Below are 27,738 nucleotides of genomic sequence, written 5' to 3' on the forward strand. Positions count from 1 at the left end.
TCCTTCCACATTGTACATGTAGTAAACCTTCCTTAGTGGCAAAAATCCTTACATAATGTCTCATTAGCTAAGAGAAAGGAGAATTTCCCTGAACTGATGTATCTCCCTCCCCTCTCCGCCTCGCAACTCTTTTTTACAAAATCAATGTATTTAGTTTGAATGCAATCTCCTAGAATCTGCCGTTTCCTACAGAAAGCGCATCACAAAGATTTGGGCATCGCTGCCCGGCTGTTCACAACTTTATTTTATTTTTTTATTTTTTTATAAACGTTTAAAATGTGTTTACTGATCGCTGTAAGATGTTGAATTTTATCCTTGAGGCTTTGGAGTTTTGAATTTAAATTGATTTTTTTTTTTCATATTTTAGGTTATTTTATATTTATCTTCTAAGTATTGAAAAGCTGCTTCAAGCTGTTGGTTCGAGATGTCTTTTTTCAATACGGTTTCAGCTTGTCATACAGCATTGATATAACAAACCCAAGTCAACAAGAAATAAAAAATGTTTTTATCACATAATATGAATATTTATCAAATAATATCACATTTACAGCCATAAAGTGCCATATAAAAACTTGTATAAGTTTTGTTTGTGCTCTTGGACCTTATATTCAGTACCTATGTGGTCTTGGCTGCCGCTGTTCTGCTTACCCTGCCTGGTGACCCGGACACACCTCCCACTGTCCTCTTCCTACCGCATCTGCTCTGTCCCTCCATGCAGGCCGTAGTTCATGCATGCTCCCTCTGGCTCTTAAAGGGGCCAGCAAGTGCACCCTAATCTTCACCAGCCTATGGCTGATACCCTGGGGTACTTTAGGCAGCTTCTCCTGTAGGAGGGTACCTGAACAATAGGATTCTTATCTTTCTATAATTTTGTTAAGGTGGTTGTTCTGTTGTCTGCCTTTGTACCGACCTTTTGTCCATTTACTGTATTCTGACCCTCCACTGCCTAAACTGACCTATGCCTGACTACCGTATTGATCCTACGCTGCCTCCCCTGACCTCGGATCGGTTTCCCATATTGCATGTACTCCGCCAGCCCTGTCCTCAGGTTGTCTCTGATTTTGCTAGACCCCTGCACTGGTGTCTCTCACCCCCGTGGGTCAACTGTCAATCACAGAAAGACTACTCCAGTTCAAGGTAGCAGCCTGTTGTCCCCTCTGCAGCGAAGTCTAGATCCTTGTATACAGGTTAATGGTTGAGTACAAGGAGACTGCCAGGATTATGCCCCTAGGATTAGCCCAATGTGAATGGTTGACACAGTGGTTCCACACGCACTGCCATAACGCCCTCAAAGTTGCAAATTTCTCTTTCTTCCTAATTCATTCAAGTTAGCATTGTTTGCCATATTAAAGATACAGTGAAGCTGCAAAGTGGTCACCGGTCACTGTGTCTACATAGAAACTATCTGCTAAGCCAGTGCAGGTGCTGCCGTGATCACAGGATTTATTTAGCTAGAAAGTTCTCTGTATAAACAGAGCGTTCGTATCAACATGTCAAATCCAAAATATGGGGCTTTTGAAGCCTCACCCCTGTTCCACCTGGAATCTCCCCCAAAATGCAGGAAACAACGCAGTAAAAAAAAAATTAACATAAACTCTACACCTTCTGTGGTCAGGTTCTCTCTATTTCAGCAAAGAGATAATACAGTCGTGGCCAAAAGTTTTGAGAATTACATAAATATTGGAAATTGGAAAAGTTGCTGCTTAAGTTTTTATAATAGCAATTTGCATATACTCCAGAATGTTATGAAGAGCGATCAGATGAATTGCATAGTCCTTCTTTGCCATGAAAATTAACTTAATCCCAAAAAAAACTTTCCACTGCATTTCATTGCTGTCATTAAAGGACCTGCTGAGATCATTTCAGTAATCGTCTTGTTAACTCAGGTGAGACTGTTGACAAGCACAAGGCTGGAGATCATTATGTCAGGCTGATTGGGTTAAAATGGCAAACATGACCTGTTAAAAGGAGGGTGATGCTTGAAATCATTGTTCTTCCATTGTTAACCATGGTGACCTGCAAAGAAACGCGTGCAGCCATCATTGCGTTGCATAAAAATGGCTTCACAGGCAAGGATATTGTGGCTACTAAGATTGCACCTCAATCAACAATTTATAGCATCATCAAGAACTTCAAGGAAAGAGGTTCGATTCTTGTTAAGAAGGCTTCAGGGCGTCCAAGAAAGTCCAGCAAGCGCCAGGATAGTCTCCTAAAGAGGATTCAGCTGCGGGATCGGAGTGCCACCAGTGCAGAGCTTGCTCAGGAATGGCAGCAGGCAGGTGTGAGCGCATCTGCACGCACAGTGAGGCGAAGACTTTTGGAATATGGCCTGGTGTCAAGAAGGGCATCAAAGAAGCCACATCTCTCCCAAAAAAACATCAGGGACAGATTGATCTTCTGCAAAAAATATGGTGAATGGACTGCTGAGGACTGGGGCAAAGTCATATTCTCCGATAAAGCCTCTTTCCAATTGTTTGGGGCATCAGGAAAAAGGCTTGTCCGGAGAAGAAAAGGTGAGCGCTACCATCAGTCCTGTGTCATGCCAACAGTAAAGCATCCTGAGACCATTCATGTGTGGGGTTGCTTCTCATCCAAGGGAGTGGGCTCACTCACAATTTTGCCCAAAAACACAGCCATGAATAAAGAATGGCACCAAAACACCCTCCAACAGCAACGTCTTCCAACAATCCAACAACAGTTTGGTGAAGAACAATGCATTTTCCAGCACGATGGAGCACCGTGCCATAAGGCAAAAGTGATAACTAAGTGGCTCGGGGACCAAAACGTTGACATTTTGGGTCCATGGCCTGGAAACTCCCCAGATCTTAATCCCATTGAGAACTTGTGGTCAATCCTCAAGAGGCGGGTGGACAAACAAAAACCCACTGATTCTGACAAACCAAGAAGTGATTATGAAAGAATGGGTTGCTATCAGTCAGCAATTGGCCCAGAAGTTGATTGAGAGCATGCGCAGTTGGATTGCAGAGGTCCTGAAAAAGAAGGGCCAACATTGCAAATACTGACTCTTTGCATAAATATCATGTAATTGTCGATAAAAGCCTTTGAAACGTATGAAGTGCGTGTAATTATATTTAACTACATCACAGAAACAACTGAAACAAAGATCTAAAAGCAGTTTAGCAGCAAACTTTGTGAAAACTAATATTTGTGTCATTCTCAAAACTTTTGGCCACGACTGTAGATTACAATTACAATTTATATCCATTAAAGCGATATGAGCCAGTCCTGGATCTAAAACGAGCCTGTTTAACATGAATAGTTGGATACGTTGGTTGCCATGAACAACTGTTTCAGTTCTTGTCCTACTGGCTTGGGGAAAAAATGGCCACCCTCACTGTGCTAAGCCTCCATTTATAGACTGATCCTCCCAATAGACATGTGCAGGTGCTAAAATAATAATTAAATTATATGAACTAATTACAGAATAAATAGACAGAATTCCCAGGAGCCCCCCGACTGAGAAATGGCGGTAACAGTAGTTACAGTGTTTCCACTATTCCCAGACCCTGGGGATCACCCCCATCATGCTTTTTTTTCTTGCTTGCAGTTTTTCCGCAATGTCTATTCCCTCTAGAAATTTCTTTCATCTGCTAATGCGCAAAAGGCAGAGAAATTAATTTGCAGAGATCTCTGTCACGCGATAGGTTTCGGCTTTGCATCACGTCTCGGGTCCTGAAACATAGAACTAGGAAAATGAGATAAATTAGCGGACTATCTTCTATACGTTCCAGAGGAATTGATTGGGCAGCCCAGTTATGTTTCTATGGAAGGCGTCTCTCCTCGGAGAGCAGACCTAGCAGCTGCCGTTACATCAGTCTGAATTTAATGAGGAGAGATAAAAATAACCTGGTGCCAATTAAAGGGGTTTCCTATACATTTATGGTATAGTGATAGGATATGCATGCTTATTGGTGGGGGTATGACCTCTGGAGCCCCCACTGATCGGTAAATAATGGGCTACGGCTCTCAGTTGTCGTGCACCTATGGCCCATACTGGGCTTCATCCAATCTCATGACTCTTATGGTGAACAGAGGCTAATGGGGCAAGGAGCGATAGGGGTCTCAATGATAGTTATAGCATATCCTAATATCTAAAGTCCCCAGCCCCAGCCTCCATTCCTGTGGAGTCCTGTTTCAAAAAATCCAAGCAATATGTCCCCCAAGAGACCCCATGGAGAGGAAGGGTGAAGCAACTTAAAGATAATGATACTTGTTATCCCTCCCAATATTTTGGCACTTTAAGGGGAAGTTTGGTGGGCCCACACTCTTTAAGCCTGCACTTGTACCCTCGAAGAATGGTTTCTTAGTTATAGTTGCTTTTGAAAAACCAAGATGGCCATCCCATAGGTGTTGTCACCATGCCTTCCCTGTGTAAGTAAGCAGATTTGCCTCTGGGGTTCTGAAACCTGGGTGACCACCCCTATAAATGGTATTGTGATGGCCATATTGGTTGTCTAGTGATAGGCGTTGTCAAGAATGTAAAGACCATATAAGCAGACCATGCTCCAGCAATCTGGCACTTAGAAAGGGTGTTCAGCCCTGATTTGTTCCATCCCTGTTGCTAGTGGGTGGGATAACCCAAGAAGAATGCCCCTCCCCAGAGGAACCACATTGTTTATAAGCAAAGTGGTAAGGAAATGGCCTAAGGGTCACGCAAAGGGGGTGGACAGGGGAACAAACATTAGGCCATGCTGTGCCAGATAGCTAAATGTGGCATCATAATGGGGGCTCAGTTTGGCCCCCTCTTTACAAGTATCATTGCTGGGTTTCTTTATGGATTGGTAGATGTATAAAATTTTGATTTTACATTTTTTGTAACATTTTTGTTTGATACATAACATTGTCATGTTGAAGCTTTTGGCAGGAGGTTGAGGGTGTTTGCGACAGCGCAGGCTCGGACTCACTCAGCATCTGTCTCCACGTTTTGTGTGGGAAAACAAAAAGCTTGGCATCAGCGGGTAGCGGCACTGATGTCTGTTCCATTACAGATTAGGGAGTCTTACATCATCAAGGCTCTTTAATTATGCATAAAATGAGTGAGGGCGAGCGAGGCAGCGACAAGGTGCTCTAAGGAAGACGGGAAAATGGTGAACATTCATTTTTTTGGTTGTATTATACAATTTTTTAAAATGTCTAATGTTTTTTCTTTTTGATTTTTTTACTTACAGAAATCATTGTTCTGTCGGTGCTTGCATTAGAAACTCGGCTGTTACACATTGATAAGAAAAAATCCATTTTGTAGCATAAACCTTTGTGGTCCATTATGCACAAAACAAAAAATAAATAATAATAAAAATAGATTTACACACGTATAGTAAAATACTTATTTTTTGCGCTATTAGGGCATATAGATATGATGGGGGGGGACTTGAATTGGTGAAATTTAGCCATTCATGATTTCTGGCAGGAGAATGCTTGACCAGGCCAATAATCTGACATCACTGGGACTTGGTGCTGGATTATCAGATATTCTAGACTTCTGTAATTGCTGCCATCCATGTATTTCATGTACCGCCATATAGAGCTTCTGTATTGAACGGTAAAATGGAGTAATGCTTCTAGGATAAAATATATCTAGAATAGAGTATCCCACTGAGCATGCCACGTATGGAGCGCCCATAGGAGTAAAACTGTACAAAAATATTACACTTAACCCTTCCGTGACGCAATATTTTTAAATTGATGTTATATTCCACAATATTTTGGTACGTTTACCTCAAAGACGGTGTAGACATAAAATGCCTGGTGTTGTCTTATCTGATGTGTTTTTGAATTTTTTATCTCTGAAACATACTAATCTTTTTTTTTGTAGAAGCGCTGCACCTGGGAAATTTGCTAGTTAAGTATGGTTACATTTATCCTCTGAAGGACCCCAGGAACCTTGTTCTTAGAGCAGATGATTCCCCCTACAGATTTCAGGTAAGTTTTAGCCACTAGTACGGCATAGTATGTGTTGTCCTTCAGAACAAGCTGTAATGTACTACTTATATTGTAGTGGTACAAGCTCTACAGTGCCCCTAGTGGTAGATGTGCTGTACTATGTCTGTCATTGTGGAACAAGCTCTACAGTGCCCCTAGTGGTGGATGGGCGTACTATGTCTGTCACTGTGGTACAAGCTTTACAGTGCCTCTAGTGGTAGATGTGCTGTAATTTGTCTATCACTGTGGTACAAGCTCTACAGTGTCCCTAGTGGTGGATGGGCTGTACTATGTCTGTCACTGTAGAACAAGCTCTACAGTGCCCCTAGTGGTGGGTGGGCTGTACTACTTCTATTATTGTAGAATAAACTTTACAGTGCCCCTAGTGGTGGATGGGCTGTACTGCTCCTATCACTTTGGAACAAGCTCTACAGTGTTTCTAGTGGTGGATAGACTGTACTGCTCCTATCACTTTGGAACAAGCTCTACAGTGTCCATAGTGGTGGATGGGATGTACTGCTCCTATCACTTTGGAACAAGCTCTACAGTATCCCTAGTGGTGGATGGGCTGTACTACTCCTATCACTGTAGATCAAGATCTACAGTGCCCCTAGTGGTGGGTAGGCTATACTACTATCACTGTGGAACAAGATCTACAGTGCCCCTAGTGGTGGGTGGGCTGTACTACTATCACTGTGGAACAAGCTCTACAGTGCCCCTACTGGTGGGTGGGCTGTACTACTTCTATCACTGTAGAACAAGTTCTATAGTGCCCCTAGTGGTGGATGGGCTGTACTACTCCTATGACAGATGAGGCCAGCTTTTTAAAATAACATTGTATGGTATATGTAATTACTATCCAGCTTAGTACACAAATTACATAGTACTGCTGATAGTGTTCTATGCCATCTAGTGGTCATAGGTGGTAGTACAGGTTGCATAAAATGTTTTTATATTAAGTTATTCCAGGCAAATAATTCCCTTTAGTCTTATGGTCTGTACCTGTATCAAAGTGTGTAAAAGCCAAGAGGCCGCCTATACAGCTAGCCCTGGATCAGGGCCTTTGAAGATTTGCGTAATGGAAAATGAATGCAGTCCATAGACAGGGTTCAGGCTGCCATGAAACTGTGCCTGCATTTTGCTGATGCTGCCTGCAGGGCTAGGGTAGGGCACTTGCATTGCCTGCAGCCCTGGCTGGCTTCTTTTCACCTGCCTGTAACATGAGCAATTCTGATAACTATATATTAGGCAATGGCTAAAAGTATAGTTCCCCAACATCTCCATTTACCAGGCCCCATACTACAAACAGGTTCCTAAGTATTTATTGATCAAATTGTATGGAAATTGGGAGGAGGGGGACGGGTCAACCAAATCCAATCTATAGAGCAGGCGGCCCCCGGGCTACAAAGCAGAGCAGTTAGCGGCTAATGGCTGGAATAAGTGACAGTGTGCTGGCCGATTCTTCATCGTGGAGCCTTATCGATTACGCCTCCTCCTACTTTCATTTCCTGTGCATCCTTCATTCCAAAAATCAACATGTTCGCTGCCTCAGGGCTTCTCTCTCATCAGATTCTCCCAAGAAGATTGGAAGATAATTAGACTCTAATGCCCTGGAGTATTGAAGAGGCTGCAAATAGCTGGAGTTATAGATCCTGCCGCACTGCACATTATCCCAGGATGGTCTAACTATAGAGGAAGAGGAAACTTCACTGATTGCGTCACAGCAGTTATATTCATGTATATACCGGGCAGTATTATAGCAGTTATATTCATGTACATAGGAGCAGTATTATAGCAGTTATATTCATGTACATAGGAGCAGTATTATAGCAGTTATATTCATGTATATACCGGGCAGTATTATAGCAGTTATATTCATGTATATACCGGGCAGTATTATAGCAGTTATATTCATGTATATACCGGGCAGTATTATAGCAGTTATATTCCTGTACATAGGAGCAGTATTATAGTAATTATATTCTTGTATATACTGGGCAGTATTATAGTAGTTATATTCTTGTACATAGGAGCAGTATTATAGTAGTTATATTCTTGTACATAGGAGCAGTATTATAGTAGTTATATTCTTGTACATAAGAGCAGTATTATAGTAGTTATATTCTTGTATATAGGAGGCAGTATTATAGTAGTTATGTTCTTGTATATAGGAGGCAGTATTATAGTAGTTATATTCTTGTACATAGGAGGCAGTATTATAGTAGTTATATTCTTGTATATAGGAGGCGGTATTATAGTAGTTCTATTCTTGTATATAGGAGGCAGTATTATAGTAGTTATGTTCTTGTATATAGGAGGCAGTATTATAGTAGTTATATTCTTGTACATAGGAGGCAGTATTATAGTAGTTATATTCTTGTATATAGGAGCAGTATTATAGTAGTTATATCCCTGTATATAGAGGGCAGTATTATAGTAGTAATATACCTGTATATAGGAGGCAGTATTATAGTAGTTATATTCTTGTACATAGGAGCAGTATTATAGTTGCTATATTCTTGTACATAGGAGCAGTATTATAGTAGTTATATTCTTGTATATAGGAGGCAGTATTATAGTAGTTATATTCTTGTATATAGGAGGCAGTATTATAGTAGTTATATTCTTGTACATAGGAGCAGTATTATAGTAGTTATATTCTTGTACATAGGAGCAGTATTATAGTAGTTATATTCTTGTACATAGGAGCAGTATTATAGCAGTTATATTCTTGTACATAGGAGCAGTATTATAGCAGTTATATTCTTGTACATAGGAGCAGTATTATAGTAGTTATATCCTTGTATATAGGAGCAGTATTATAGTAGTTATATTCTTGTATATAGGAGCAGTATTATAGTAGTTATATCCTTGTATATAGGAGCAGTATTATAGTAGTTATATTCTTGTATATAGGAGCAGTATTATAGTAGTTATATTCTTGTACATAGGAGGCAGTATTATAGTAGTTATATCCTTGTATATAGGAGCAGTATTATAGTAGTTATATTCTTGTATATAGGAGCAGTATTATAGTAGTTATATTCTTGTACATAGGAGCAGTATTATAGTAGTTATATTCTTGTACATAGGAGCAGTATTATAGTAGTTATATTCTTGTATATAGGAGCAGTATTATAGTAGTTATATTCTTGTACATAGGAGCAGTATTATAGTAGTTATATTCTTGTACATATGAGCAGTATTATAGTAGTTATATTCTTGTACATAGGAGCAGTATTATAGTAGTTATATTCTTGTACGTAGGAGGCGGTATTATAGTAGTTATATTCTTGTACATAGGAGCAGTTTTATAGTAGTTATATTCTTGTACATAGGAGCAGTATTATAGCAGTTATATTCTTGTATATAGGAGGCGGTATTATAGTAATTATACTGCACGATTGGTGGGGACCCCAAGAGTATGTGCAGTTGGCTTTTAAATGATGGTTTTGTGTCAAGCATGGAACCAGTCAGTGATGTTATCCCCACAAAGTATGGTAGGAAACTGCACAGGCTGCTTCTATACTACGCAAGAAAAACCATCCTTTTGAACTGGAAAACCCCTAAAATACCTACAAAACAACACTGGATACAGTTAGTCAACTCTGATTTAGGACTCTACAAGTTTGTTTACGAACACAGGGGAACTCCTGACGGTTTCCTTAAAATATGGAATCCTTGGATTAACGCACAGACAGTAACACCTCGATTTGGCAATGTTTCCTTGCTTGGTCCCGTGGGGGAGGTGACTGGTTCGAATGTACGTCCGTGTGATTGTGATGAAACATTTGCCTGTAACACTAATTGTGCATGTCATTCTGAACAAGAATATAGACTGTGCTTAGTGGTAACCACTGGAGTACTGCACTTCTGCAGCAGTGATTGTCCGTGTACTGTGTTATACCTTGAAAGGTTTGTTTTTCTCTTTGGAAAATTAATAAGCAGATACTATAAAAAAAAAGCATGGAGCCAGAAGTATTCAGACAAACTGGGTGTCTTGGGCTTAATAATAACAAGGACATCGCTGTAAGGAACGTGCTGCTAAATAAAAAAAATAAGGAGATTTTTGTCAGTTCCTTTTTGGGACTATGAATATCTTGTGTTCCTCGCTAGAGCGACAGGATATTTATTTTGACAGGAGCACTGCCCAACATGTCAGGACGCTCTGCCATCCCCTATTATTACTGTAATCTGTCTTGGAGACTATAATCCTAGCAGACGTGAAGCTTCTTCTCTTCAGGCTCTAAGAGGACAATGAGCGGAGCACGTCAAGTCGGAGATTGATTTAAATAGGTTATTGTATTGGGCCTGACTGATTCCTGCTGCATTCTAGCGGCCACCATGGGCTTCAGGAACCAGACATCCCTTAACCCCCATCCCCCCAGCCTTCTACTCTGTCTCATGGTGTGTGGGGAGGAAACATTGGGGTAGCCCCTGGTATGACAAAACTTGAGCCTGATTTCCCCTGTGATGAGTGCCGCATCCGCAGAGCTTCTCTATTAGTAGTACTCCAGCCAGAGAAATTTTCTATTAACATTGCCCCAACCTTGGTTACCCCATTAACAATCCTCCAGCCAGAGTCCCCCCTTAAAGGGCTTGTCCCCCGAAAAATATTTAACATTTTTCTTAAACCAGCACTTGGATCTGAATACTTTTGTAATTGCATGTAATTAACAATTTTGTATAGCCACTGAGTTATTCAATAAAAATGTATCTGTAGAGCGCCACCTGCTGTTTATTCTTTTTTGTTCTTATCCACCTTACTGAGGTGGTCGCACGCGCTCAGCCATATCATTGGATAGAAGCTGTGTCAGTTACAGGGTTAAAAGCTGCAGGAGAACAGACACGCCCTCTGAGCTGATACGGAGAGAGATGCAGCACAAAGGACACACCTTTGAAGCTGCTATCCTGAAGAGCATCTAGTAGAGCAATTAGAGTAATACATGGGGAGATCGCTGGATCCATGTGAGGGACATCAATCATTGTATAACTCCATTAACAGTGCTCCAGCCATGGCCCTACTATTAACATTGCCACAGCCATGGTTCCCCCATTAACAATGCTCCAGCTATGGTTCCCCCATTAACAGTACTCCAGCTATGTTTCCCCCATTAACAGTACTCCAGCTATGGTTCCCCCATTAACAGTACTCCAGCCATGGTCCTCCCATTAACAGTGTTCCAGCCATGTTTCCCCCATTAACAGTGCTCCAACCATGCTTCCCCCATTAACAGTGCTCCAACCATGGTCCTCCCATTAACAATGCTCCAGGCATGGTTCCCCCATCAACAGTGCTCCAACCATGCTTCCCCCATTAACAATGCTCCAGCCATGGTTCCCCCATTAACAGTGCTCCAGCCACGGTTCCCCCATTAATAGTGCTTCAGCCATGGTTCTCCCTTTAATAGTGCCATAGCCATGGTCCTCCCATTAACAGTGCCACAGCCATGGTCCTCCCATAAACAGTGCCACAGTCATGGTCCTCCCATTAACAGTGCCACAGCCATGGTCCTCCCATAAACAGTGCCACAGTCATGGTCCTCCCATTAACAGTGCCACAGCCATGATCCTCCCATTAACAGTGCCACAGCCATGATCCTCCCATCAACAGTGCTCCAGCCATGGTCCTCCCATTAACAGTGCTCCAGCCATGGTTCCCCCATTAACAGTGCCACAGCCATGGTTCCCCCATTAACAGTACTCCAGCCATGGTTCCCTCATTAACAGTGCTCTAGCCATGGTTCCCCCATTAACAGTGCCACAGCCATGGTTCCCCCATTAACAGTACTCCAGCCATGGTTCCCCCATTAACAGTGCTCCAGCCATGGTTTCCCCATTAACTGTGCCACAGTGATGGTCCTCCCATTAACAGTGCCACAGCAATGGTCCTCCTATTAACAGTGTCACAGCCATCGTTCCCTCATTAGCAGTACTCCAGCCATGTTCCCCCATTAACAGTGCTTCAGCCATGGTCCTCCCATTAACAATGCTCCAGCCATGGTTCCCCCATTAACAGTGCTCCAGTCATGGTTCCCCCATTAACAGTGCTCCAGCCATGCTTCCCCCATTAACAGTGCTCCAGCCATAGTTCCCCCATTAATAGTGCCACAGCCATGCTTCCCCCATTAACAGTGCTCCAGCCATGGTTCCCCCATCAACAGTGCTTCAGCCATGGTCCTCCCATTAACAATGCTCCAGCCATGGTTCCCCCATTAACAGTGCTCCAGTCATGGTTCCCCCATTAACAGTGCTCCAGCCATGCTTCCCCCATTAACAGTACTCCAGCTATGGTTCCCCCATTAACAGTACTCCAGCCATGGTTTCCCCATTAACAGTGATCCAGCCATGGTTCCCCCATTAACAGTGCTCCAGCCATGGTCATCCTATTAACAGTGTTCCAGCCATAGTACCCTCATTAACAGTGCCACAGCCAGAGTTCTCCTATGAAGAGTGCCCCAGCTGCAGAATTCCTCCATTAATAGTGGTTTAGCAAGAGAGTTCCCCATTAACATGGCCCCAACCATGGTTCCCCCATTAACAGCTGGAGTATTCACCAATATAAAATCATAGTCGTTGAGTTCTTCCAGAGGATTCTTCGGCCAGATGGCTCCTGACACTGCAGATATAATTGAAAACAGTGGCGATTAGCTTCCTTAGAAACGGTCCTGGCCGTAGGCCACACAACATGGTATTGTGGGTCACGTGTGACCCCTGGGACAGAACCTTCCATCCTACTGTATCTGTTACTATTCTGTCACACTGTATGACTTTTTCAGTAATTATATAATCTTTTTTATGTTGTGTGGTGGGATCGGGGATAGGGTAGTTTATAATACATTAATATTTTTTATGATATTTTACGTTATTTTTTTTCTAGACCCCATATTTCTGGACCACCAATAAATGGCCTGCCACAGAGTTGGACTATGGTAAATTACACTTGTTTAATTATTCATATTGTGCCAGGTGTAATAATGCATGTGTCTCAGCCTTCTCTGTATCCCCATGACAACTCTTCCTGCTTTTGTACTGTGATAAGGATGCTGGGCCTAATAACAACTATTCAGACTTTCATTTTCTTAAAATTTCTTGCAGTCCCATTTTCTCCATACGAATGGAAACCATTTTACTATAGAGATTAAAGTGCTACTGCTCAGTATTTCAACCTGTGCTCCTCGTGGGCGGTGCCACTAGTTCATGGCATTGTCCCCACTGGTTGAGTTCCCATAAGGTGCGCTAATGCATTTGTTTCTAAACTGTGGCTTTGAAGCTGTTCTGAGACTGCAAGTCCCAGCATGCCCTGACAGTCACAAATAACCATACTTCCGAACTATTCAGTTGTGTTTATGGTTGCTCCTGGGTGGATCATGGGCTGGGCCTAATAATGACCTGCAAATCAGGATGAAAATGCTGGTTAGGATAGAAGTAATATGATTCTTATATCTTCTATTCAGCAATTTATCTGGCAAAAAAGAATATCAGGAAACAAGGAGACCTGGTGGAGTATGAGAAGGTCAGTCATGAATTTGTAGGGAAAGCTGGGTGACAATCAATATGGCCGCCATTACAGCTTCCAACAGGTTGTCACCCAGCTTTCCTTTACTCCTTGAAGACAAATATGCCTTTTTAGGAAATGCTAGGGGAGAGGGGAATGCATCTCTACAGAATCCGGCGGATTTGCCTATTAGGCTTTGAAGATAGATGAGTGGAGACCTCTACTGGAGCTTTAATGATGGCCATATTCATTGTCAGTCTGTAGGGTATGTCACCAGGTTTGTGTTCTAACTGTACGTGAATATTTTGTCTTTTTTAGGTGTTTGTCAACCATTTTTTTTCTTGGGTTCTCACAGGATAATTATAATCAGCTGCACAAGCGAATTAACCACACCTGGGACTTCGTCGTGATGCAAGCAAGAGAGCAAATCAGGTCTGTAGACCGTCTCACTTATTTGAAGTAGTGTGGGCAAAAAGTGGAGTGTGACCCATGACAGCCAATCATTTTACAGCTTTCCCAGCCTTAAAGGAGTTCTCCACCTTGGAAATCCCTACTTATTAGAAGAGTTCCACTTCTGACACCCACAGCAATCTGCTTTTATCTGTGATCAAACCTGGCAGTAACTGTTCATGTTCCCTGCAGCGCCACCACAGGGGTAATTAAGTACTACACAATGCCCATTGAAGCCATTGGGTTGTCTGTGTAATGCAGGACAGGACAGGTCCTCCAGAGCAAAAGACACTCTTTGTAGCAGCTCTTATCCTGAACATTACACTCCCCTCTATTAACTCAAAATTAATAATTAGGGTATATGAGTTTTTTTAAAGGGACACTGACAGGCAAATTCAGCATATTGTGTTATATATGCGACATTACAGGTCTTATACAGTCTATTAAAAGCATGTAAGTATCCCCCCTGTCCACCTTCTAAATACCGAAATATAAAGTTTTATAACTTGCCTGTCTCCTCACCAATCTGCCCAAGGGGCGGCGTTTCATCTGAAAATGCGCCCAGCCAGCCGCTCCCAACTGCCGTTCTGTAGCCCCGCCCAGCTCATCAATATTCACTTCGCTGGGCGGGGCTACAACTCTCCCCAGTCACGATCCTGCGTATGGTTGATAGAATCCTCTTGGCAGCGTCCGTCTAATCCTCTGCGCCTGCGCCCCGCCGTGGTTAGATCGCGCCTGCTGTACACACCCTGCCTGCGTTCCCAGAGGCAGCTGCAGCCTCTGCCTCATGCGCATGCCCCAGGCACTGTTCAAAGCAGCGCTTCAGAGCGCTGCTCACTCACATCTCCAAAGGGGTTAATGAGAGTGCGGAGAGTTGTAGCCCCGCCCAGCAAAGTGAATATTGATGAGCTGGGCGGGGCTACAGAACGACAGTTGGGACCAGCTGGCTGGGCGCATTTTCAGATGAAACGCCGCCCCTTGGGCAGATTGGTGAGGAGACAGGCAAGTTATAAAACTTTATATTTCGGTATTTAGAAGGTGGACAGGGGGGATACTTACATGCTTTTAATAGACTGTATAAGACCTGTAATGTCAGATATATAACACAATATGCTGAATTTGCCTGTCAGTGTCCCTTTAAACTGGGCAACCCCTTTAAAAGGGAAGAAGGGAGGCCTGTTGCTAGAAAAAGAAGTTGATCACAGAACATCTTACTGCTCAGACTTCCAGAGATCCACCACAGTCTTTGAGAAAACCTGGCAGCAGGTGTTCAATTTCCCTGCAGCACCTCCACAGGAGAAATGAAGTATTACATGCTGCACATAGAAATCAGTGGGATGCCTGTGTTATATCCTACAGAACGAGAGATTATTTTTTGTAGCCGCTTTCCACTCTGGTTAACAGTTAAGGGGTCTTAATGAGGACATCACATCTATTCTCTCAGAACCCCCCTTTATAATGCTGAAGTAAAGGAGGGAGTTGTATCCACAAAATGGCCACCTCAAAACTGTGCTTATGACATATTTCTCTTGCCTCTGTGAACCACTGAGCTGGAAATGTGACATGATGCTCAAAGATGATTCTTTAGAACAAGAAGTGCCTTGTTTCTAAAGAGTCAAGGGGGTGGAGCCCACTAGGAGAAATGTCAACTTCTAGCTCGGCTTTGATGGAACCTCCTACATATGTCCATCTCTTTCTTATTGACACATTCACTTTAACAATGGTCCTGTCCATAAGTTGGCCGCTGATGGAGGGTCATGTGACCAGACACATAACTCAGTCTCCATTCAAGCACTCTGCATGGTGTGTGGTGCGTGGGTTTGCAGTAAACCAGTGTACGCCCTTACTAGAGGAACTCAAGTGCAAAACAATACAAGCAGTGCACTGAGCTGGCTTCTCCCTGGCAAAAGGTTTTGTGCTGAGGAAAGGATCTGTGGCAGAGTCTCCCCGTCTCAGCGCCTTCTTCTGGTCACTCATGCATTCTGGTAGAGTCTCTCCTACTAAGCATTGGTCCCTATCTGTAGACAATTAGGGGCTATGACTGCTCTCCTTATATACAGTTTCTAACTGAACTAGAACCTTCTAGTAGAAGGGGTGGAGTTGAGAAGCACAGCCTAAACAGAAACAATGTTACAATTTTTGTCTATCATAGACTTGTATAGAGCTTCAATGCAAGTCTATGGGAATGACTAAGCAATTTTTCCAGACATAAACAAGTCTTTAGAGAGTAACAGCAGAGCTAAACCAGAAGGCCAGTGTGTCTGTTTGTTCCCTTCAAAACTTTGCATAGGTAGAAAGTCATTAAGTCTCTCAGTATTAGCTGGCTGTGCATTAACCTTTTCCTCAGTGCAGTGCAGCTATAGTGTAATAAGAGTGCGAATGAACAGGATATATTACAATAAACATATAAATGCAGTTCAACAATATAGAACAATATAAGTGCACACAACAGCACAAATCACAGTGCAAGTTAACCCTTTAAAGTTATTTAGGTAGTGAATGGCTTTGTATAGTAGCAATAAGGGCAAATATCCACAAATGTCCATAGTCCAAAATTCCCTTGCTCCAGGGCACTACATAAAAAAAAAACAAAAAAAAAACAGCGCCACACCTGGCTGCAGGTTGTGTCTGGTATTGCGGCTCAGCCCTATTCACTTCACAATGAAAATGGATTGCAATAGCAGACACAGCCCCCGGACAAGTGTGGGGCTGTTTCTTGTAAATGTCCTTCTAATTCTGAAATGTCCCTTTAATGCCGGCATTGTGCACCACCCCAGTCCGTGTCCTTTTTCCGCACTGATCCGTAGCCATCCTGTAATACCTTCAGCTCTGACAGCTCTCCCTTACAGCGCCGCCGCGTTTCAGGACACGTGTGCTATTTTTTTTTTTTTGTGAGCGCGTCTTAAACCCCCCATAAATAAGTAAAGTGTTTATGCATATTCTTAATGCAGCCGGTGCACATGAAATATTTATAAAAATCCATCATGAAAAATTCAGGATCGTGTGGAATATTTGTATGGATTTTCCCGGATGCACGCAGCAGCGCCTTGTGCAGACTTATTACAGCCAGCCATCTTCTATCGTGTCTCGTACAATGTGATTTTAAATTGTGTTGTGCTCCATGGACTCCATAAACACGGAAGCATCGCTTCTACAGGAGAATATCAGTGTACATGTGGCATATGGCAGAATATGGAGGCTGTACTGCCATACGGGTGTCCCTATGATAACAGATAACACCCAGGACGGGCCTAGCTAATCCAGTAGGCCTCATTTATCGAATCTGGACCTGTTGCCCATAGCAAACAATCAGAGCTTAGCTTTCATTTCTAAAACTGCTCTAGAGAAATGAAAGCTGCTCTCTGATTGGTTGCTATGGGAAACAGTTCTGATAAGGGATTTTGCTTGCATACACAGGTCCCTATGGACTTGTCTAACATGGCGGCATATAGAGCTGACAGCCCACCACCATAATGTTGGAAGGCTCTAAATACTACTTTTATATTATGTTCTTGTTTCCGCTAATGCACAGGGCCGCCAAACAGCGCCGCAAAGGAGACCGGATTGTGATAGAGTGTCAGGAGCAGGCGTACTGGCTCGTTAGCAAACCATCGGTAAGTTCATTATCCGAAATACAAGATAATGGTGATCCTTAGGGCCTCATGCACACGACCGTATGAATTTTGAGGCCTGCAAAAAATACAGATGACGTCCGTGTGCATTCCGTATTTTGCAGAACGGAACAGCTGGCCCCTAATAGAACAGTCTTATCCTTGTCCGTAATGCGGACAATAATAGGACATGTTCTATTTTTTTTTGCGGAACGGAAAAACGCACATGCGGAAACGGAATGCACACGGAGTACCTTCCGGGCTTTTTTTGCGGACCCATTGAAATGAATGGCTCCGAATACAGTCCACAAAAAAGCGGAACGGACATGGAAAGAAAATACATTTGTGTGCTTAGTAACATAGTATATAAGGCCGAAAAAATACATCTGTCCATCCAGTTCGGCCTGTTATCCTGCAAGTTGATCCAGAGGAAGGCAAAAAAAAACTGAGGTAGAAGCCAATTTTCTCCACTTTAGGGGAATAAAAAATTCCTTCCCGACTCCAATCAGGCAATCAAAATAACTCCCTGGATCAGCGACCCCTCTCTAGTAGCTATAGCCTGTAATATTATTACGCTCCAGAAATACATCCAGGCCCCTCCTGAATTCCTTTATTGTACTCACCATCACCACCTCCTCAGGCAGAGAGCTCCATAGTCTCACTGCTCTTACCGTAAAGAATCCTCTTCTATGTTTGTGTACAAACCTTCTTTCCTCCAGACGCAGAGGATGTCCCCTCGTCACAGTCACCGTCCTGGGGATAAATAGCTGATGGGAGAGATCTCTGTACTGACCCCTGATATATTTATACATAGTTATTAGATCTCCCCCCAGTCGTCTTTTTTCTAAAGTGAATAACCCTAATGTTGATAATCTTTCATTCCAGTTATTACTGTAGTTGCCCCATTCCAGTTATTACTTTAGTTGCCCTCCTCTGAACCCTCTCCAGCTCTGCTATGTCTGCCTTGCTCACAGGAGCCCAGAACTGTACACAGTACTCCATGTGTGGTCTGACTAGTGATTTGTAAAGTGGTAGGACTATGTTCTCATCACGGGCACCTATGCCCCTTCTGATGCAACCCATTATCTTATTGGCCTTGGCAGCAGCTGCCTGACACTGGTTTCTACAGCTTAGTTTGCCGTTCACTAAAATTCCTAGATCCTTTTGCATGTCAGTGTTAGCCAGTGTTTTACCATTTAGTATGTACGGGTGACTTGCATTATTCCTTCCCATGTGCATAACCTTACATTTGTCAGTGTAAAACCTCATCTGCCACTTATCTGCCCAAGCCTCCAATCTATCCAGATCCCTCTGTGGCAGTATACTGTCCTCTGTAGTATATATACCGTATACTGTCCTCTTCCATGTCAATTACTTTACACAGTTTAGTGTCATCTGCAAAAATTGATATTTTACTGTGCAAGCCTTCTACAAGATCATTAATAAATATATTGAAGAGAATAGGGCCCAATACTGACCCCTGAGGTACCCCACTAGTAACAGTGACCCAATCTGAGTGTGTACTGTTAATAACCACCCTCTGTTTTCTATCCCTCAGCCAGTTACTTACCCACATACAGACGTTTTCTCCCAGTCCAAGCATTCTCATTTTATATACTAACCTTTCATGTGGTACAGTGTCAAATGCTTTGGAGAAGTCCAGATATACAACATCCATTGATTCGCTGCTGTCAAGTCTAGTACTTACCTCCTCCTAGAAACTGATTAAATTAGTTTGGCATGACCGATCCCTCACGAAGCCAAGCTGATATGGCGTTATTTGCATTCCATTGAGGTACTCCAAGATAGCATCTCTCAGAAAACCTTCATACAGTTTACCCACTACAGATGTTAAACTTACCGGCCTATAGTTTCCGGGGTCTGTTTTTAAACCCTTTTTGAATATTGGCACCACATTTGCTATCCGCCAATCCTGTGGAACACTCCCTGTCAGTATAGAGTCCTTAAATATCAGAAATAAGGGTCTGGCTATGACATTACTTAATTCGCTTAGGATACGGGGGTGTGTGCCATCTGGTCCTGGCGATTTGTCTATTTTAATATTTTTGTTTTTTAATTATTTTTATTGAAGTAGTTTTAAATGCTATAAAACATAGGGAAAACAGGGAAAATAAAAAGGAATGGGAAGGGATAAGGAAGACAATCAAAATACTTTCTGACATAATTGTTAAAACAATAAGACATCTCATCTGTAGCATAATTCTAGTCACATGTCGATGTTGATTTCGGAGGGACTAAAGTGAGTGATGAGGAAAAGTTTCCATTTCTTGAAGAACTTTGTGGCTGAGCTCTCTTTGTGCCTCTCCGCCTCCAATCGATCATGTCTTAGTAGCACTTTTAGTTGTGAGATCACCTCCGGCATCCCAGGCATAAGGTCAGACAGCCAATGCTGTAGCAGGACCCTCTTTGCGACCAACAAGATCGAGTGGAGGAAGAAGGGAACAGATTGAGGCGTTGGGAGGTGAATATATTGAAAAAGCATCACCTGGGGTTCTATAGGGAGGTCCACCTTCCAGTGTTTCCTGATATAATCTATCAGGTCTTTCCAGAATCTCGTCACCTTTACACAGGTCCATATTTAATTCCAAAAATCCGTATAGGATTCTTTGCATTTAGGACAGGGCGTAATGCGATCTTGAAAACTAGGTGAAGCTGTGAAATTAAAGCCATATATCGTATTATGGATCATCCTAAAATACGATTCCCGTCACCCTTCATTGATGACACAAGAGCAGACTTTGGTCCAGCCCTCCAGTATTTTCTCCCTGATGTCCGCTTCATCCGTGATGTTTTCCCATGTGTGAAAAGGCTTAGCTGGAGAGGCCTTCGTGAAAGTCCCTGACATGGCTCTGTAGGCTTCTTTAGAGAGGTCACGAATCCTAGATCCGCAAAATCTCAATACTTGCAGGATATGTAAAAATTGGGAATTTGGTAGTTGGAATCTTTCTTTGAACTCCCCAGAGGACAACCATCTCCTTTCCTCCACATGCATCAGATGCTCTGCCCTAGTGATCCTTTTCATTCTCCATGTCTCCAGAAATGCGTTGTGCCTGCCCTGATGGAACTCCGGTTTATCCCATAGTGGCATCTATTTGGATGTCGAGAAAGGGAGCCCAAATGCTTTCCTTGCCACTTTCCATGCAACTACCGCGTCTCTTATTAGTATTGAGTTTTTTATTCCCGATGGTAAAGTAGTTAAATTGGAGTGGAGGCATGACACCAGGCCCCACGGAGCTACTAAGTTTTGTTCTAAGTCTCTGTTAGAGAAATGGTCCGTCCCATGTAGCCAGTCTAAGATGTGTCTCATAAGGCAGATAATATTATAGCCCCTAATGTTTGGGAACTTTATTCCCCCTTCAAGCTTCCATAGCATCAGTTTATGCAGGGATATTCGGGGTCGTTTTCCAACCCATATGAATTTAGTGAAGGCTCTGTTAAGTATGTTCACATCTGAGTGTTTCAACAAAATTGGGAGGGTAAAGTAGCTTGGAAAAACTCATCATTTTGATCAGGTGGCATCATCCCATGAACGACAATGGAAGAGAATGCCATCTATTCAAATCCGCCACTATGATATTAATCAGAGGCGGGTAGTTTAAATGATATAGGGAGCTTGGAAGTTTGCCTATCTTCAACCCTAAATATGTTATATTTTGTTTGACCAAATTAGGGGTGAACCCATTAGTCTGCCATAATTGAGGGGGGGGGGGGGGGATTCCTGGCTTGTAGTTCAAGAATTTCACTTTTAGAGGAGTTGATTTGGTACCCTGAAAGAGAACCAAAGGTCCGCATTAAATCCATTAGGGGGCGTAAGTGTTGGGCTGGATTTGACATGAACAATAGCAAATCATCTGCATATAGAGCAAATTTTACTTATTTTCTGCCAATTTTAATACCTGAGTAAACATCTGACCCTTCCAGGAGTCGTTCTAAGGGCTCTAGGACTAGGTCGAAGAGTAGCGGAGAGAGGGGGCACCCTTGTATAATGAGAAGGTGGGGAAGAGAAAGCCTCCCGTATGTACTCTGGCTAATTGATCTGTATACAAGCCTTTTAAAAAGGTACGAAAAGAACCCGTAATCTGGAACTTGTCTAAAACCGCTTCCAACCAATCCCATTTCACTGAATCAAAAGCTTTTTCCGCATCTAAAGCTAGCAAAATGGGGGACTCTCCTGGGTGGGCATGGTGTCGGACCCAATCCTTTCTGATGTTGTACTGCTGATCTTCCTTTGATAAATCCCACCTGAGAGGGTCCAACCAAATCAGGCATCAAGGCCCCCAACCTATCCGCCAATATCTTCGTTAAGATTTTTAGATCTTGGTTGATCATAGATATGGGCCAATAAGAGCCAGGATCAGATGGATCTTTGTGGGGCTTTAATATAAGTTTTATGTGGGCTATTTTGGAGTGTCTCGGGAAGTCACCAGATTGGAGAAGGTGATTAAAGTATGTGGTTAAAGTAGGGGATATTTGGGCTTGCAGCACTTTGTAGAACTCCCCTGAGTACCCGTCAGGGCCCAGGGCTTTGCCATTATGCAGTGATTTAATGGTGGCTAGAATTTCTCCCTCCGTAATTTTTGAGTTTAAGCTTTCCTGTTGAGACGCATCTAGGAATGGCATATTAATGGATGACAGGAAGGTTTTACCTGCTTCAGCTCCCCTTGGAGAGTCACTGTATAAGCCGGCATAAAATTCTCCCAGGAGTCTATTAATAGTCTTGGGATTTGTATGTGTTGTTCCCTTGGCATCTCGTAAAGACATGATGTTCGTAGGGGTGAATCTGCCTCTAAATTGGCTAACATGCGGCCTGACTTATTTCCAAAACGGAAGAGGTCAGTTTGGAGAGCCAACCTATAAATTACCTCTCTCCTGTCCACCCATAATTCAAAATCACTTCTGGCCCTGATCCAATTATCTTTATCTGTTAAGGAAGCTGATTTTAGAAATGTTGTATAAGCTTCTCTCAGTGATTTACTGGCCGCTAAATGTTGTTTAGATATTGTTTTGCACAGGTTACCAATATACCCTATAATCTTACCCCTCAAAACCGCTTTTGCCGCTTCCCAATAAGTAGAGACATCTGATGCATGTGGGGGATTGTCATCTTGAAACTCCAACCACCAACCTTTTAAGATATCCTGGAAGTTATCATCTTTGGCCAAGAAGGAAGGAAAACGCCAAATAAAATCCGTTCCCCTGGGTTGTGCGTTCTGCAAGTAAATAGATACAGGTGAGTGATCTGAGATCACCAAATCATGGATCTTCGCACTGGTCATTCTACCCTCCATGTTTGTGCTTGGCAGCAAATAATCAATGCAGGACCATGACTGGTGCACATGAGAAAAATGTGTGTATTCTCTATCATCTGGGTGAAGAGATCTCCATATGTCTGTAATACCAGAAGAGGACAAGAGGGGTTGTAAGACCTTATCAGAGGGACGTGGGTTAATTATATTTTAATCTTTTTAAGACGCCGCTGCACTTCTTCCTGGGTCAGACAGGGCACTTTTAATGGGGAATTAACTTTTACATTCTGCATTTCATCTGACAGTTTATTTTATTTCATAACTTTGCTTTCTCCTCGTCGCTCTCTGCAACTCCCCCCTCATTACTCTGTAGAGGGCCGACACCTTCAGATTTATACTTTTTACCATTTATATAATTGAAAAACATTTTAGGGTTAGTTTTGCTCTCTTTGGCAATTAATCTCTCGGTCTCTAGTTTGTCTGCTTTTATTAGTTTTTTTACATATTCTATTTTTTCCCTTTATAGTTTTTCAGTGCTTCCTCGCTACCCTCCTGTTTTAGTGATCTAAATGCTTTCTTACAGTTCTTTTTATCCACATAGTTTTTTTTCTTGTTCCTTAACCTTTTATTCCTATAAGGTATGTACCTCTCACAACTAGATTTTAGGATGCTTTTAAAATTATCCAATTTTGTGGCTGTATTTTTATTTTTTGAGGACTTTGTCCCAGTTAGCTAGTGCTATGGCCTCTCTTAGTTGGCTAAATGTATCTTTTTTTCAAGTTTGGTATTTTTGTTCCTTCTTGAAGGAACACTCTTTTGAATGACGACAATTGGAAGGTTATTACTTTATGGTCACTATTTCCCAGGTGTCCCCCGACCTGCCCATCTGTTGTTCTGTCAGGTCTATTGGCTAACACTAAGTCCAGCATGGCCGTCCCTCTAGTCGGGTCCTGAACCAGTTGGGAAAGGCAACTGTCTTTGGTTATTGCCAAGAACCTGTTTCCTTTATGAGATATACAGGTTTTAGTTTCCCAGTCTATATCTGGGTAGTTGAAGTCCCCCATAATAACAACCTCATTATGATTTGCCGCCTCGTCTATCTCCTTTAGGCCGATCATACCAGTGTACTACTGTACTGTGGCGGCAGCAGGGAGCGCACGGCGTCATAGCAACCCATGACGCTGTGCGCTCCTGCACTCAGCAGGAATCCAGGCCGCGGTTCCACGGACCGCTCACGGCCGTGAAAAACGGCCGTGTGCATTCGGCCTTAGTAGTAGATTTTCTGTGGACTCTGGAATATTAGGGGGTTTATAATAAACTCCTATTAGTAATTTATTATTGTTTTTGCCTCCATGTATTTCTACCCACAGTGACTCCACATGTTCACGTCCCTCACTTATATCTTCTCGGACTGTGGGCTTTAGACAGGACTTTACATAAACGAAGACCCTCTCCCTCTCCGGTTTTGGCGATCCTTTCTAAATGGACTGTAACCCTGTACATTAACCGCCCAGTCATAGCTATCATCCAGCCATGTCTCAGTTATTCCCACTGTCACAGCTATCATCCAGCCATGTCTCAGTTATTCCCACTGTCACAGCTATCATCCAGCCATGTCTCAGTTATTCCCACTATGTCATAGTCCTCCTCACACATCACTAATTCCAGTTCCCCAGTTTTATTGTCAGGCTTCTGGCATTAGTATACATACATTTAAGAGGTTTATGTATATTTTGTACCCTACACTTTTCCTTCTGAACTGTTCTAGTCCCTCCTTCCATTCCTCCCCCAGTCACACTACCTCGCCCCCGGTCTCTATCTGCACTATCTTCCCATCCTATAACATCATTACCTTCCTCCCCCCCCCCCCACAGTCCCTAGTTTAAACACTCCTCCAACCTTCTAGCCATCTTCTCCCCCAGCACAGCTGCCCCTTCCCCATTGAGGTGCAGCTCATCCCTATGATAGAGCCTGTAGGTGACAGAGAAGTCGGCCCAGTTCTCCAGGAACCCAAACCCCTCCTTCCTACACTAGTTCTTGAGCCACTTGTTAACCTCCCTAATCTGCCGCTGCCTTTCTTGTGTGGCTCGTGGTACAGGTAGTATTTCGGAAACCACTACCTTTGAGGTCCTTGCCCTAAGCTTGTGACATAAATCCCTAAAATAATTTTTAAGGACGCCCCACCTACCTCTAACTTTGTCATTGGTTCCGATATGGACCATGACCGCTGGATCTTCTCCAGCCCCTCCCAGTAATCTGTCAACCGGATCTGCGATGTGTCGAACTCGAGCGCCAGGAAGACAACACACTGTTCGTCGATCCCGGTCTTTGTGACAGATCGCCCTATCTGTACCCCTAATAATGGAGTCTCCCACTACCAGCACCTGTCTGCCCTGGCTGCTCTCCTGCTTACTGAAGCCGACATTCCCCTGACTGGCAGAGGAAGGGTCCGGCTGCAGCAGTGCTGTCCCTAAACCGACATCCCCCTTATCTGCCAACCTTGTATCAGATCAGGGCTAGCCTCCCTGGCACTCTTCCCTCTATCCCACTTTCTGTTATCCAGCTACCTACCTCACTTTCCTGATCCTCCTCGCTACCATCCTCCCCACATCTACCCCATAGAGCGCTTGCTCAGTGAGCAGCAAACTCTTTTCCAAATTGTCAACGCTTCTCAGTGTTGAAATTCGCCCGTTTAGATACACGATGTGCGATTCCAAACTAGCAATTTGCTCACATTTAGAACAAAGATATGCCCCCTCAAACGGCTGTTCCAGTACTGCATACATTAGACAAGACGTGCACTGGACGGCGCTGTCAATAATGGAACACATAGTAAATGGGGATTACGCTAGAAAAGAGAAAAAATACAATATGGTGCAGTGATAAGAATCTAACTTACTGTAGTCCCCTCCTAAAGTCCCTGAATCTCAAGTCACGTAATCTAAAGTCACACACTTAATACAAACACACACTGGAACTCAAACACGCGAACGCTCACAAACTCGTGTTATTTGTCTGCTTGTGTAACTGCAGCTTTCAAACCGTACTGCTTTTTTCCCCTCTGGATTCAAGGCATGAGCCCTTATATGTTCTCCTGGACACTATAAATAAAGTTGATTGAAAAAAAAAAACAGGCCCTGATTTATCAATACTGGTGCAATGGAAAACTTGTGTAGTTGCCCATAGCAACCAATCAGATTCCTCCTTTTATTTTCTAAAGGAGCTCTCAAAAAACGAAAGGTGGAAGCTGATTGGTTGCTATGGGCAACTAAGCCAGTTTAGCACCAACCCCCCCGCATAGGTCTGTGGCCCATGGCTTGTCCTGGACATGTACGTAAACAGACAGATCAGTCCCTGTCACCCTGGCCCCAGATCTCTGCTCTTAGGGGCCGAATTACTTCAGAGGGTATATTGCAAAGTGTGAGGCTACATACTCTCTTCAATAAACTTTATTTATAATGATCAGGAGAACACCTTTAATGAATATCAGAATACAGAGCATAGTTGCTACAAATTTGCAATGACTATCCCTAAATTTCAGAGGCAGCCCCAGCAAATTCAGGATGTCCTGGGCTGAAAATGGGTGGGGCCACCACTAACTGGCACCCGTAACGTGGAAGCCCTAGGTGGGTTTGGGGGCATTCCTGGGGGCATAGTTTGCTCGCCCCGAATTGACCAATGAAAATATTGGTAAATATGATAGAGACAAAGTAAAATTTCCGCACGTTGGCGCAGAATTTCACAGGGTCATGCTTTGTAAATGACTTAGTCTTAGGCCATAGGTGACATAAGGCCGGTACTATAGGTGGAGACTGCAGGAGTGATAGCAGGGGCGTACATAGAAATCACTGGGCCCCATAGCAAGCATCTGAATTGGGCCCCCTAACCCCACCCACTATCCACCCCTGGCCCGTCCCACCTCCTGTCCTGGCTCCTCCCATGCCACACCCCCATTAAAGAATCCCTAATGCCCCCCAAAATGCCCGGGGGGAAGGAGTAGGAGAGCACACTGTCCACTATGAGCCCCCCAAACCCTTAATGCCCCCCAAAATGCTCAGGACAGTGTGCTATCCTTCTACTTCTCTTCCCCCTGGGCATTTTGGGGTAATGGGGGCATAAGGGGGGCTCATAGAGAATTCAGGGGGGAGGCTCATACAGGACAGAGTAGGAGGAAAGCGGACTGTCCTCTATGAGCCCCCCAAACCCTTAATGCCCCCCAAAATGCTCAGGACAGTGTGCTTTCCTTCTACTCCTCTCCCCCCTGGCATTTTGGGGGGCATTAGGGGTTGAGGGGCTCATAGAGGACTGGGGGGGGGGGAGAGGCTCATAGAGGACAGTGTTCTTTCCTCCTACTCTTCCCCGAACCTGGACATTTTGGGGTAATGGGGGCATTAGGGGGGCTCATAGGGGATTCATGGGGGGGGGCTCATACAGGAAAGAGTAGGAGGAAAGGCGGGACATCATATAAGGATTTCTTGGTCTGCAGGTATCTGTTACTTCTTTACAATGTGCCCCCGTTGCCTGTCACTGCAGGGAGCTCGGCCCATATGCTGCAACTACATGCAGCATATAGGCCGAGCTCCCTGCAGTGACAGGCAACGGGGGCACATTGTAAAGAAGTAACAGATATCACCCTGCCCCCCAGAGATTTGTAAACTAATACGGGCCTCAGGCAGCATAATATATAATATAGTCATAGTCAGAGTCGGCCGGGCCAGGCACTGCTGCAGGGAGTGCAGCCGGCAGTGACACGGCGGCACGAACGAACGGTACTTGTTCTGAGTCTGAGTGACTTACTTCAGGCCAGCCAGCCAGGGACACAGCTGGGCCCGGTGCTTCAGAATCTTCTCCTCAGCTCAGGCACTCTGGCGACGGCGAAGTTCGAGCCGATTCTCCCGCCCCCTTGCGCCACTGGCCAATCAGCAGCTGCCTCAACAGAGTTACCTTGTGCTGATTGGCCAGCGGCTCGAGC

At 43.6% G+C, this 27,738-nt stretch overlaps 1 protein-coding gene across 3 annotated transcripts in view; it reads left to right on the top strand.

The window, feature by feature from the left end:
* LOC122944518 (regulator of G-protein signaling 11-like) overlaps positions 1-27,738 on the top strand; it is a 129,728-nt gene that overhangs the window by 71,848 nt on the left and 30,142 nt on the right. For all 3 annotated transcript variants that reach the window (XM_044302890.1, XM_044302889.1, XM_044302891.1), the window contains 5 exons: positions 5,834-5,940; positions 12,821-12,872; positions 13,398-13,456; positions 13,794-13,870; positions 17,421-17,502. In XM_044302890.1, the coding sequence (XP_044158825.1) occupies positions 5,834-5,940; positions 12,821-12,872; positions 13,398-13,456; positions 13,794-13,870; positions 17,421-17,502 (377 nt within the window). The remainder of the gene's footprint in view (positions 1-5,833; positions 5,941-12,820; positions 12,873-13,397; positions 13,457-13,793; positions 13,871-17,420; positions 17,503-27,738) is intronic.

This window comes from Bufo gargarizans, chromosome 8, assembly GCF_014858855.1.
Source record: "Bufo gargarizans isolate SCDJY-AF-19 chromosome 8, ASM1485885v1, whole genome shotgun sequence".
NCBI classification, from domain to species: Eukaryota; Metazoa; Chordata; class Amphibia; order Anura; family Bufonidae; genus Bufo; species Bufo gargarizans.